Source organism: Diospyros lotus, chromosome 13, assembly GCF_014633365.1.
Source record: "Diospyros lotus cultivar Yz01 chromosome 13, ASM1463336v1, whole genome shotgun sequence".
NCBI lineage: Eukaryota > Viridiplantae > Streptophyta > Magnoliopsida > Ericales > Ebenaceae > Diospyros > Diospyros lotus.
The window spans coordinates 40,639,130-40,652,584 of record NC_068350.1 but is presented as its reverse complement, the minus strand read 5'-3'; the positions used below and the strand labels follow the sequence as shown (position 1 = coordinate 40,652,584).

The following is a 13,455-nucleotide window of genomic DNA, read 5'->3' as shown; positions in this document are numbered from 1 at the left end:
TCCAATTATTCAAGTTTTATGTTTTAAAGTAATTATCCATGCACGCAAGTTTTAAGTTTATTTGGAATAAATTAAGTTTTATTATTCCAATGATTAAAGATTTATGTTTTGCAAGTTTGGTTTTATTAGCAATTATTTGATTATTGGAATAAATAAAGTTTGTTATTCTAATGATTTAAGAATTGATTTATTTGATGCAAAATAATTTTATTGTATAAATATGATGAATTATAATTATATATGGACAAAATTACGAATAACGCTTTATGAACCATAAAGTTTAGGCTTTAAGAAAGTTTCTTTATTTGTCCATAATATGTTTTGATCACATGAATTGTGATTTTGGTACAATGATTGTGTAACTAGCTATTATTGAATATTGTCTCAAAGTTATTGATTTATGAGTACTTATGATTTAGCCCTAAATCAAATACATTGGTTGAGACATTTTTGCTAATTTTTAATTTAGTACCATAATATTATGTATCAAATGCATGTTACTTTTCTCAATTTTAAGGTTGTTGACTATTTATTGAAATTCATTATTTTTTCGTTATGATGTAATTGTATCAATTGGGGGATTATAAATAAATACAATCCTCATATTTGATATGTATGGCTTATTTTAATCACATAAAGTTTAGTAGTTAAAATAAATAAATGAAAGAAAAGGAAAATTAATGAACACTAGTCAACGTGAATGCTAGTTGACATTAATTTGGATTAACCCATATAATTGTTAGTTGGGTGATTCAAATTTAATGACCTCTATGAACATAAAATTATGTGACATTAAGATTAAAATTAATTTGTTAGTCACCAAAGTGACCAAATTAATTTTTGAATGTACATATAATTACTGATCTCAGAGTATAGTGAATGATTGTTAATCACTTATTTTTGAGTGAACCACTAGCATGTCATTATTCTAACCCAAATATGGGAGGATATGATGACGCACTTGGTTGCTCACTTATTATTTAAATATTTCTACATAAAGTTTTAATCATGTGAATGTTTACTGATTAAAATGTAGAAAATATTAAAGAATTTTGTTAACATAAAAATTAGTTGACATATTAAATTTTTGTATGCAATTCCCTCTCTAAAGCATCTTTGATCACATAAAGTTTAGTGATTAAATAAATAAATAAAATAATGATGAAAAAAGGAAATTTAATCATGTTTGTCAATATTATGGTTTGGTTAACAAATAAAGATAAATTAGATTTCTTTAAAGTTTTAAATCATATATTTGACGGGAGCCAAAGCAACTTTAATATGTGATATTATCATTATTTGGTGATGAGGCTAAAGTCATAAATCAACATTAAGATCAGTTGATTTTAACAAATAATAGTCATCATATACTTAAGTTTAGCCAAAGTTTCTTAGATATATTGGCATATGATTATTTTCATCTCTTATTACATTATTGACAAGTGATATATCACTTTTGTTAATAACATCTTAATAATATTTGTAATTATAATCTCCAAAGAGAGGTAATTAATTACTTTAATGTGGTTTTGTAATTATCATCTCCAAAGAGAGGTAATTACTTAATGAGATTTTGTAATTATCATCCCCAAAGGGAGGTAATTATTTTTATGAAGTTATGTAATTATCATCCCCAAAGGGAGATAATTATTTTAATGAGGTTATGTGGTGAAATCAACATTGAGTTGGAAAGCCATCTTATACCCAAAGGTATGGATTACTCTCTTGAATTTCACAATATTAATATTTTATAAAGTTCAATGTTATAATTATTTCTTACAACAATTGGTTAAATTCTCTTATTATGTGATGTGCACATTTCTATAATCTTTGTTGACACTTAAAGTTTGAATAATGTGTGTGTGTGTTCTTGTTTAAAGTGTAATGAATAATCCCATGAATGTGAGATTTTTAATATTTCTCTAATATTAATTTTTACGACTCTCTATTAAAGAACAATTTAAATGTTTAAAATTTTATAATACACATTAAGTATTAAGGTTAATTATGACATTTTAACCATATGTGTTAAAAATAGTAAACGGTTAAAATTAGAGAGATTGAAATGTGAGACACTCTAAAGTTTATAGTGGCTCATTAAAGGAATGTACAAATAAGGCATATATGACTTCATAAAGTAAGATGACAATAAAAATAAATCTCATTAATATAAAGAAATCATTAAAGTATAATTTGCCTTATTAGTAGAAATATTTAAAAATCTCATTTATGATGTGTTATGATAACTATTAATGAATTGGTTGTGAATTGATTTTGATTTCACAGTTCATGTTGCCATTGTATATAAGATTTTACAAACTAAAGAAATTTATATGCAATAAGAATATATCTTTAAAGTAACTTGATGCATTCCCTTAAGTATGTTTTTGCTCAATTTTGAAGAAAACAAAAGGATAATTTAATGAAGTCGTGTACTTATGATTTGTTCTAAATTTGCAAAACTTTTGATCAAAATTATATTTATAATGATTTGCTATTGAATATGAATTTTTGCTTCTCATTATTCAATGGTATAAGTTTTGAAAATAAATTTTACTTAATTTTGTTATTCATTATGATATTTAGAATGACATGAGCAATTTTTAGTTAAAACTATATACATTTATGGATCTGGCATTTTATGATTTATTTTTAAGTGAAACCTTTTGGCTTTAAAAGAATTTCTTTTAAGGGAATGAAATAATTAGTTCTTTATTTGATTGCATAAAGCTTAGCAAATTATGAAGTCTTTATGAGTGTCAAAATGAGTTTCACAATATGATTACTTATGAATTATTTCTCTAATATTAATTTTTACAACTCTCTATTAAAGAACAATTTAAATGTTTAAAATTTTTCCTCTTTCTCTTTTTATTTGATTTGAAGTGTCTCTATATTCTACGCGTCTCACCAATGCATCTACAGGGTGCCTATACACATATTCAAACCATCTTAAATGTGTTTCTCTCATCTATTAGTGATATTCCTACTTTATTTCTAATATATTCATTACGTATTTTATCTAATCTATTATGTTCACAAATCCAATTGAGATATGGGATGAAAATGAAACTATATATTTCGTTCTAAACTTTATAAATAATTCATTTCTTTTTATTTTTCCTATACAATTCTTTGTTTTAAAAAAAAATAATGATACTCTAAGCCAAATTCTTAATAAATTATATTGATTATGGATAAAGAGAAGGGTGGTGGTTACTCAGAAGCTCCAATATTGATCATTGATAGAAATAACTTTTGTGTAAATCGATTATATAATTTAAATTTTGATGAATGAGTAATGTAATTTAATAATAAATATTTTTATTTATGTATAAAAAATACATAACAGACAGTGAATTTGTACATGAAGAAATAGGTAAAAATCCATGTTGATTAATTTTAAAAATTTTAAAAAAAAAAATCTTGAGGGAAGAAATCGAGATCTAACTAATTGTGTTTTTAAAGACAAAGTAAAGTCCAGTATTCGGTTTGTTTGTGTGGTGTCGCCAAAGAATATATCTTTTTTTTTCTGTGTAATTTATTTATTGTAATGTAAATCTATACTTTTAGTTTAATTTTGTTAAATTTTCATCCCAAACCAGTTAGATCTGGCGTTTTGGGGTTTGTTGTAGTAGCTTCATTTATCTCAGTGTCATAGGAGACTACTCTTCTTGGGGACCAGTCGATTTATTTATGTAAATTATTTTAGTTTTATCTGAATAAATAGCTATCGTTTCAAAAAAAAACAAGTCAAAATCTAAGATATATTGTAAGATTTTTATGCCTCATTGGGTATTCAATGTCATTGCTTTGCTACGATATTATAAAAATGCGGACATTCGAAATCTCCAAGACTATTTTCTTAAGATGTATTGTATTGCTATATGAAAATCTTTCGCTATGAGAATGTAAATTTAAAACATCCCAAAAAAGAGCGAGGCCAAGATCAATAATACTTGATTTCACCCATTGTTTCCAAAGTTTGTTTGAAGGAAGTATTTATTAATAAATTAAATAAATTTCGTTAATATATATATATTGAAAAATTTTACATTCTTTAAAGAAAAAATTTTAATAAAAGACGGTGAAAGTTTGATTATTAATAAATAGGATGTAAATTTTAACTAACTGTTAATAAAGGCATTGCTTTAGAAATTTTTTTTTATTAAGGGTAATAGTATTTCCAATCTTAATAAAAAGACATAATTATTATAATGTTAATAATTTATTTATTTAAAAAATAAAAGTAATTAATTTAGTTAAATATATATAAAAGTATCCAGCATTAATTGCAATGTAAACAACTCTATTAAATTTAAATATTTTTATTTTACACTTAATGATAAATACTAATATAAGTAGCTCTATCAAATTTAAATGTAAAAAATTAAATATTTTTATTTTATAATTATTATAGACACTAATTTTTTTTGTCTTCCATCTTATTTAAATTATAAAAATTTAGTGTTTATAATACGTATAAAATAAAAATATTTAAATTTTTACATTTAAATTTAATATAGCTTTTTATGTTCCAAATGTTGTATATTCATGTTCGCTTAACTAAATTAATTATTTTTATTTTTAGGAAAATAAATTAGTAACTTTATTAATAATTTGTTAAAACATATATCTTTTATTTTTATTAAGATTGAAAACACCATTATTCTTAATAAATTGTTTTTCATAAAATAATGCCTTATTAATAATTAGTTAAAAATTACATCTCTTTATTAATAGTGAAACTTCTATTCTTTAATCAAAATTTTCTCTTTTAAACGTGGCACTACCAGAAAAATTCATTTTTTCTGCGGATTTTTCTGCAGATTTTATTCAATTTTTCTGTGAATTTTAAATTTCCTTCAGAATTTCTTGTGGAAAAATTTCCGCAAGTATTTGACCCGTGGATACCCATTTCTTGCGAATTTTTTTGCGGATTTTCTTGCGGACAAAATTCCGCAAGAACAATATTCCGCAGGAAATAATTCGCAAAATATTTCGCAAGAAAATCCGCAAATAAAAATCCGCAAGAAATAATCTGCAAATACATCCGCAAGAAAATTCATAGAAAATAACAATACAGAAAAAATTAAAATATTTGCAGATTTTAATTAATTTATTTACGAATTTTCTTGCGGAAAAATTTTCGCAAGTAATTGACCAGTAGAGAGGCATTTCTTGTGGATTTTTTTGCGGATTTTGTTGCAGACAAAAATCCGCAAGGAAAAAATCCGTAAAAATATCCGCAAGAATCCGTAAAAATATCTGCAAATAAAAATTCGCTGTTATTTCCGCAAGTTAAATCTGTAATAAAAAAATTCTTAGTTTTCCTGCGGATTTATTTGAGGATTTATATCTGCAAATATATTCGCAAATAAAACCGCTAAGAATAAAATTTTAATAAAAAATACAAATTTTATAATCCTAAAAATAAATAAATAAATTTACAATTTAAAAATTCCTATAATATGCATTAAAAGATAATAATTTCATATATATATTTTTAAATATACAAATACCCAAAAGTTTATATAAATTTTAAGTACACAAACTAAAAAAAGAAAAAATAAATCCACCATTTTGATACAACGACAAAAGTAAACTTCTATGTATTCTTTGTGACAAAAAAATAACAAAACGGCTTCAACCAATGCCTTATCTACTTCTTATTTGAAGACTTCTTCCCAAAATCCTTGTTCTTTTTAGGAGATTTATCAGCTAATCCTTTAAGAGAAAACTTCAATGGACGGCCATGTTCATTCTTCAGTACTGCAGGTGCATTTCCTTCATCAGCAGAAAAAGGTGAGATGGAGAAAATCTCATCCTCAATAGGCAATCCAGCAGCTGTCCTCAAATTTGCAATTAAATCCCTGTCCTCCAAAGCTCCTGAACAGCCTCCTCCATATTCCTAACCTGAAAAATTACAAAGTTCACTCTCATGAAAAGTTGCTCCTTCCTTTCAAAAGAACCATGCTTTTCAGAGTTGGATAATACCTGGTAGCATTTTTCACGGCCTGTAGGACATACATACTGGAGATTTCCATCAACTTGGAATTGCAAATATTTTGCATAACTGAAAAGGAAAACTTCCAAGTTTTGCTAAAACTTGTTGATCCAAGGCCAGGAATGTTAAAACCAAATTCTTTACATGTATGTCCATTCCGACACAGAACAAACGAAGGTACAACAGCAGTATTGATAATTGTAAAAGCCATAACTAGTGCGGAAATTCAGATACATGACAATACAAGCCCAGAAAATACACTGAACTGAAGACAATTAATTTTGTTTCATGCTCGACTACCTGATCGACTACTTGCTCGACAAAAATATATATGGGGCTATAAACAACAAATTCTGATTTATTCTTGATTCTTTACCCGACTAATTGCTCGACGAAAAATATACACGGGGTTGAACTGAAGACAAAAAATTCTGTTTTATGCTCGACTATTTACCCGACTAGTTGTTCGACAAAAAATATAAAATGGGCTTAAGACAACACATTCTATTTAATGCTCGACCAGTTACCCGACTATGTGCTCGACAAAATTAATAATTAACAAGGTTTAATACTTTCTCAGAAAATACTCCATCATTTAAGCTAGCAGAATATATTACAAAAGTACTGTGTTAAAGAGAATGAAAAAGATGAAGCAGACTAAACCAAAAGGACAGCAAATTTTCGTGAAGCAGACTAAATCAAGATTATAACCAGGTTATGAGGCTATTAGTTTAAGTATATACATTTAAAATGTCAAACAGAATTGCCCAAATAAAACTCACCACGAAACATATGCCTGAACTTCCATTCATTCTCGTGAAGATCTTTTGCAATCAATTCTTGAGCTGGAGACTGCTGAGAATAATCCTGAAGGAACATAAATCAGTTACGAAATGAACATTCAAAGACAGCCAAAATTTTAGAAAAAAAATATATATAAAAGTGACACCCTAGAGGAGGAAAGACTTTTTCAGCTGCTCGCCGTGGGACAGAAAATCCACCATGTGTACTTGCGTCACTTGCAGTCAATGTTTTACAGAAATAATTAGTTGACTGTTTGCTTGGGGTACCAAGTTCTGCTGGTAGTAGACACACATCTTTTTTTGCTTTTGCTACAAACCCATGCCCAAACAAGAAATGCAAATAAGAAGCAGTAGCTTAAAAAGAATAAGAAGGCAAGTTAAAATGCAAAATGCTGCAAAAGAACCTACTGCACTTAATGGTTAAAAGGTCATCTGAGCATACACTTCATCCGTCTCCACATCTACCTGAAATTACAAAAATTTCAGCATTTGTGTATTTTGTAATTCAAAATTGACATTTACTATTACTAAAAGTGAAAATAGCACATTGAAAAATTAAGAAAAGAGAGCATACATGCATGGTCACGTTGTGAAGCTGACATATAAGCTGTGGTGGTAAGCCGGGATAGTTAGGGATATGAGCATCAACCTCCTTGTTGGTAGAGGCAGCAACCTATAGAGAAACAAAAGAATTAGAAACTGGAAAAAAAACATCTCACCACCATAAGAAAACTGGAAACAGAAAAACAAGAAATTCCTCCTTTTTCCGTATAAATCGCTGCCACCATTTGCGGTAAGCTGAGCCCGTAAATCAGCGGCCATTGAGTCCGCCACACTGTGCAACACCGGCAAAGGAGATAGTTTCCTCCATAGTTGGCTGCGAAACAACTAGAAGCCCCAAAGATTGATAAAATGCTATTGAATGACGCTTTTGTACTTTATCATGATATTGTTATGTCTTAAAATTATTGTTGATAGTGGCCTAATTGTCACTCTGAATTATTTGAATGATTGAATGAATAAATAATTGAATAACTGATTGATTGATTGAATGAATGAAATGGGTCGAATGCGACCAACCTAAATATGAATGTAATGTCAAGGCCCCCCATATGAGTGACTATCTTATGAGCCGGCATTGTGCTTGGTCGTATTGTCTGATCTCCCTGGCCAATAACTGACATATCGATATGACCTAATATTTTTGCGGAATGAGTAAAGGATAATGTTACTAGCCGCGGAGTGGGCGCGAGAGAAAAATAATGGGCATGTTGAGTAGTAGACACTATAAATTATGATAAACCAGTTAGACAATCAATTGCATTATACTTAACAATGCAACTTCTTATTGATTGTTTTGTCAGATATTTCATCGTATCCTCATTTGAATTATTTGTTGTATATTGAATTGATTGTAACTGAAAGTTTCTAATACCATGACTCATAATTGTTAAATTGGTTTGGTACTCAATAAGCTTTCTAGCTCATTATGTGTAATTTTAATTTTATCTAAGGAACAGAATCAAGAGCTTTGAGGATTAGGACCGACTTAGGGAAATCTCGATGAATGATGGCTTGTAATAATGACATTTTATATTAAAATTTTTGGATTATACTTACAGACAAGTACCACTGTAAATTATTGTACATATTAATGTTAATAATAGTACTTTGCTTTCGCATTTAATTGTTATCGCTTGATCGAAGAATCAAAACGCCCGGCGCGAGCTGGGAGGGTGACCTGGACTCAGACCCGTTTATGGCAGGGTCGGGCCGGGGTCGTCACGGAGCATGTCTGTCACAGCTCAGACTACATATACAATGTGATCGAGATAAATAAGGGCGAATATTTTGTTATCAATATCGGCACCATGCAATAGCTGCTATCGTAGGAAATTTTAAGAAGATGAACTACCCTGTTGGCACGCCGTCCCAATTATTCATCAGAGAGGGCTGAATATCCAAAATCATTGCTTATTGTACAATCAAAATGAAACTCTGAAAAAAAATGTATGAACCATTGGTTCATCCTATTTCTACAACCAATAATTTTGGGATACCGAAAAAATTGCAAATGAAGTCGTATCAATACCATAAAGGAAACCCAAAGCAAGGAAACCAAGAATAACAAGATACAAATCAAGACACAAGAAGCTAAAAGACATTAGGTGCGGTATGTGTGTAAGCAGCCAAAGAAGTAGTGAAAACATGCTTGTTGATGATGTATAGTTACTAAATATTGAATCTTTGTTATAGAATGAATGTTAGTTTGACAAAATTATATTATTAATTTCATGTTTAACTAAGGTTATACATTAAATTCTAATATTTTTTTGAATACATTAGTATCTGAATATCTTATTAGAATTTAACCCTAACATCATATTAGAAATTATAATTTTATACGCATCATCAATTGCTATCAAGACGTATCTCATATAAAGTGCACATAGACTTTAAACAATATACTGTTAGTTTGAACTGTACTACACAATTGTTCACAGAAGTTCACAATGGTTCCTGATTGAATATAAACTGCCATTTAAAGTAGAAAACATGGTCAGTGCTATATGATTAAATTCTTTAAAAAATTTACCAAAATTTTCAAATATGTTCACAAAGGTTCACACATATAGACGTCACATATATATTGATTTCATATATGTTCACCAAATGCCGGTGAAACTGACTTACATTCAATATGTGTGAACATTGTGAACCTTTGTGTCGACATAGTGCAGCCAGGTATATCACCCATGCTGGACATTATTCACACTGGTTCACAATTTTAATTCAAAGCACAAACACATGAGTTAAATTCGATATAACTAATATATATCCCCTTAAAAACATACGTTATAAATGACGTCTTTTTGACGTTTGAGACACGGTTGGTACACATTAAAGGGACAGAGGATCCGGACTCCTTTACCGGACACCAGAGAATCTTGAATGGGACACGATACCGAACTCTATGCTTAAATAATTGATGTGAAACAGGGAAAATTATTATTATTGAAAGACCCTGTATTTCTTAAATTACAAGACGTACGATATCACACAAGACCAAATGCATGTCTCCTAATTAATATGCCATTTTAATTGTTTACTAGATGTTATTAAGAATAAAAGAATTATACCAACTGTTAAGATGATGATCTCGTTCACAGCCCACATAAATGCCAGAAATTGTACAAAAAATACTCCAATAATTGAATCAACGTAACAGTCCTCCTGCTTAATTAGAAATGTCGGCAGAGCATCTAGTTTTGGACCCGCGTGTTGTTTCAATATTTATTTTATTGGTACCACTTCATATAAATATTTTTATTTTTAATGAGTAACAAATAACTGATATATATTGATATTTCCAAAATAATTACTCTATTTTTTATACTTTCTACATATATATATATATGAAAATATTATAAAATTTTTATATTATTTTCAACTTTACAATATTACTATCTATATATATATATATATATGCGCACCCATAATGCATGATGCCTTAAGATTTAGACATCCATACATGGAATAATACGTCAAATCCCACTAATTGAATTGCAGCTATTTTTCTTTTAAAAAAAATATCTATACGTTTTTAGGCCACATGTGTGATCGTTATTTGTTGATTTCTATGTGTTAATAATTTAGTTTGGAGAGAAAACACACAAAAAAACTCCACTAATAAATAAATAAAATTTTAATTGGATTTAAAAATTTAAATTAATAGGTTTTGAACCCAACTTATTTATTAACAGAATTAAATCTCTTGATTTGGACTCATTTACTCCGCATAATTAACTAACTTTAAAAAATGAATCAAAATTAAAAATTAAACGATTAAATAGAATTTTTCTAACATTAATAACTATAAAGTTGAATATGGATTACATTTTTAAATTACAATTTATTTTGTGGTTTTTAACGTATTTTAAAATATACATATTTTTTTTTATATTTTTTACATTTTATATACAAAATTAAATAAAAATAAATTTGATGAATTAGTTATAAAATTAATGATGGACCCACGATACAATAATGTACATTTTCCATATACCTTATGCCCTGCTTCCCCCTCACAACGCTACGTACCAAAATCTGTCTATATAAACAAACCAAAGGGCAACAAGTGTTATTGCATCCATTCGTTCGAAAACAACAGTACTCATGGCAATCCCAGTGGTCTTTCTTCTTCTTACCCTAGCAGCAACCTCCCATGCAACACGTTACATTAATAATCCAATTCGTCTCGTATCAGATGGAGCAGGTCAAATCGACTGCGTAATAAGCTGGCGTCTCGGGGTGGAAACCAACAACATTCGTGACTGGAGTGTGGTGCACGAAGCATGCAAGTACTATGTCGGTAGTTACATGCTGGGGAGGCAGCATGCCCGCGACTGTGAAGTTGTGGCTGATGTAGCTATTCAACACGCCAACACCCTCAACATTTCTGGAAATGGCAAGCAAGTTTGGATCTTCGACGTTGATGAGACCACACTTTCTAATCTGCCTTACTATGCTCAAGACACGGCCCAATTTGGGTACGGAATGAAAGTTAATAACATTTATCAAGCATTTTCCATTGCGCATATTTGATATTTATATATGTTGAGACTTGGCTTTAAATACTAAGATGGTTACTACACCTCGTTTTTCTTCATGTTTAATGTTCATTTGTACGAATGATTAATAATAGGAAAATGCTATTGGTACACCCATTTTGTACACCTTGGGCTATAAAATGAGGTATTATGACAAAAAACCCCTCATGAGGCGCATAGAGGCGCGTGAGGCTCATGGAGAGGCGCAGGGTATTTTGGTCATAATACCCCTTGTGTAGCCCAAGATGTACAAAAATAGTGTATATGTAGCATGATCCTAATAACACAAATAACAATAATAATATTATTACTATTACATATACATCCTTTGAAGAACAATCAAAGGAAACGAAGCAACTCCATATAATTACAACAACTAAACACACCAGCCCTTTGAAGAATCAAAGGAAAACGAAACAAACTCACGACATTACAGCAACAAGCTGTAAACACAAACACTAGTGCAATGGAATGGAACCAGCTCTGCAACATGACTTTGCAGACTAAACGCTCCTTTATTTAACTGAACTCTAAACAGCAAGCAAGCACCAACATATTCATCATCGTATGCATGGAGTGCGGCATCCGGCTGGCATACTCACCCAAACTTACACATACAAGCAGAAATAACCATAGCTAGAAATGAAAAGGAAGACACAGAAAAAAAAGTAAAATATAATTAGTTCACTAATTAGTTAACAAACACGAAAAGACTTCTTTAGTTATTCTCTTTCTTTTGATTAGTTATCAATCACAAAAGTACTAGTAATTACTACTAACTATTAGCATTTCATTTTTTAAAAAAATTAAGTGCATGGAGAAATTATAGAAATCTAGATTTTAAATAATAAGAGGCTGCCTTTGGGTTCGGCCCCACACTTACAAGTTCTCTCTGCAACCGCAGTTATGTCCCTCGACGATTGATGGGCAGTCGGCATCCGTTGTGCACGCTTGCGCAGTAGCAGTACAGAATGGATAATCGTTTCCAAGTGACCTTATGATGCCATCAAAAATGGCCATCCGACCATGAACTTCCATCATCATAACTGGAAAAACAAAATTAAATAAATAAATAAATAAAATTGCACTTTAACAAGCAAGGAATATTAATCAAGTTAAAACTACGGACGGATGTAACTAAAGAGAAAAAGAAATCGCGAAATCAAATATTTCTTCTATTCACCGACCTGAGGCAACCAGCAAGAACAGAACCAAGCTGCAGGTAGCTGACGACTTGGCCATGTGATAAAATACTTGACTTGAAGACACCACCAGTTGTAATGTAATTGTTTGCGCGTTACTGGTTGGGCAGGCAGATGGGCGTTTCAATTTATAGAAGTGAAGAGTGAGGAATATATATATGCCTTACCCTACACGGGGATTGTTTAGCTTATCTCAAGAGGCACGGCTTTAGTTTTTCTGAAGAGTCATTTTAATTAGCTTTTCCGAGGAAACACTGTGACGGCCCCGCTCGAAATGTGGGCCTCGATACAGATTTGCCAGCCTGGTTAGCGCCGGGCGTTCACTCGTTCATACTTTAGATCGTACAAACAACTGATCAAGTGATAACATTAAAGCGGAAACAAAGATGATAATAATACCATTATCATTATTTATCCTTCAAATACTATATAGTTTTGACTAAAACAATCTTGTTATATTTTATAGTCATTAAATCCTCGAGCTGATCTCCCTTTGCTCATCGCTTCACTCTGTTCCCTAAAACATTTAAAACACACATAATGAGCTTTTGAATGTATCTGTAGAATTTATAGCTGATATTTAATTTAAAATATTAGTTATAGGAGTATACTTTTTAAAAAAATTAAATACAAACCTAGATATTCTTAGTCTTGTAATTAAAAAATAAAGAGTCTTTAAATACTTTTGTTTCGCATCAATAATTCAAGGGTAGAGTCCGTACAACTCGCTGTACATGTGACACTCTCTGGGGTCCAGGAAAGGAAAATCCGTACGGTCTCTATCGCAATTAATGGAGAGCGTGACTTTTGCCCACTTGCCGTGGTCCCAATTG

The 13,455-nt window shown here is 30.1% G+C and overlaps 1 protein-coding gene across 2 annotated transcripts; it reads right to left on the bottom strand.

Annotated features, from left to right (window-relative positions):
* Window positions 1-10,811: 10,811 nt before the first annotated feature.
* On the bottom strand, window positions 10,812-12,775 carry LOC127788464 (uncharacterized). 2 transcript variants are annotated; one of them, XM_052316751.1, is made up of 3 exons: window positions 12,608-12,775; window positions 12,304-12,466; window positions 10,812-11,269 (listed from the first exon to the last, which is right to left on the bottom strand). In XM_052316751.1, the coding sequence occupies exons 1-3, from the start codon at window positions 12,660-12,662 to the stop codon at window positions 11,074-11,076; spliced, it is 414 nt and encodes a 137-aa protein (XP_052172711.1). In that variant the 5' UTR covers window positions 12,663-12,775; the 3' UTR covers window positions 10,812-11,073. The 2 variants fall into 2 exon arrangements, with proteins under 2 accessions (XP_052172711.1, XP_052172712.1); XM_052316752.1 differs by lacking the exon at window positions 10,812-11,269 and adding an exon at window positions 11,762-12,056.
* Window positions 12,776-13,455: the final 680 nt, after the last annotated feature.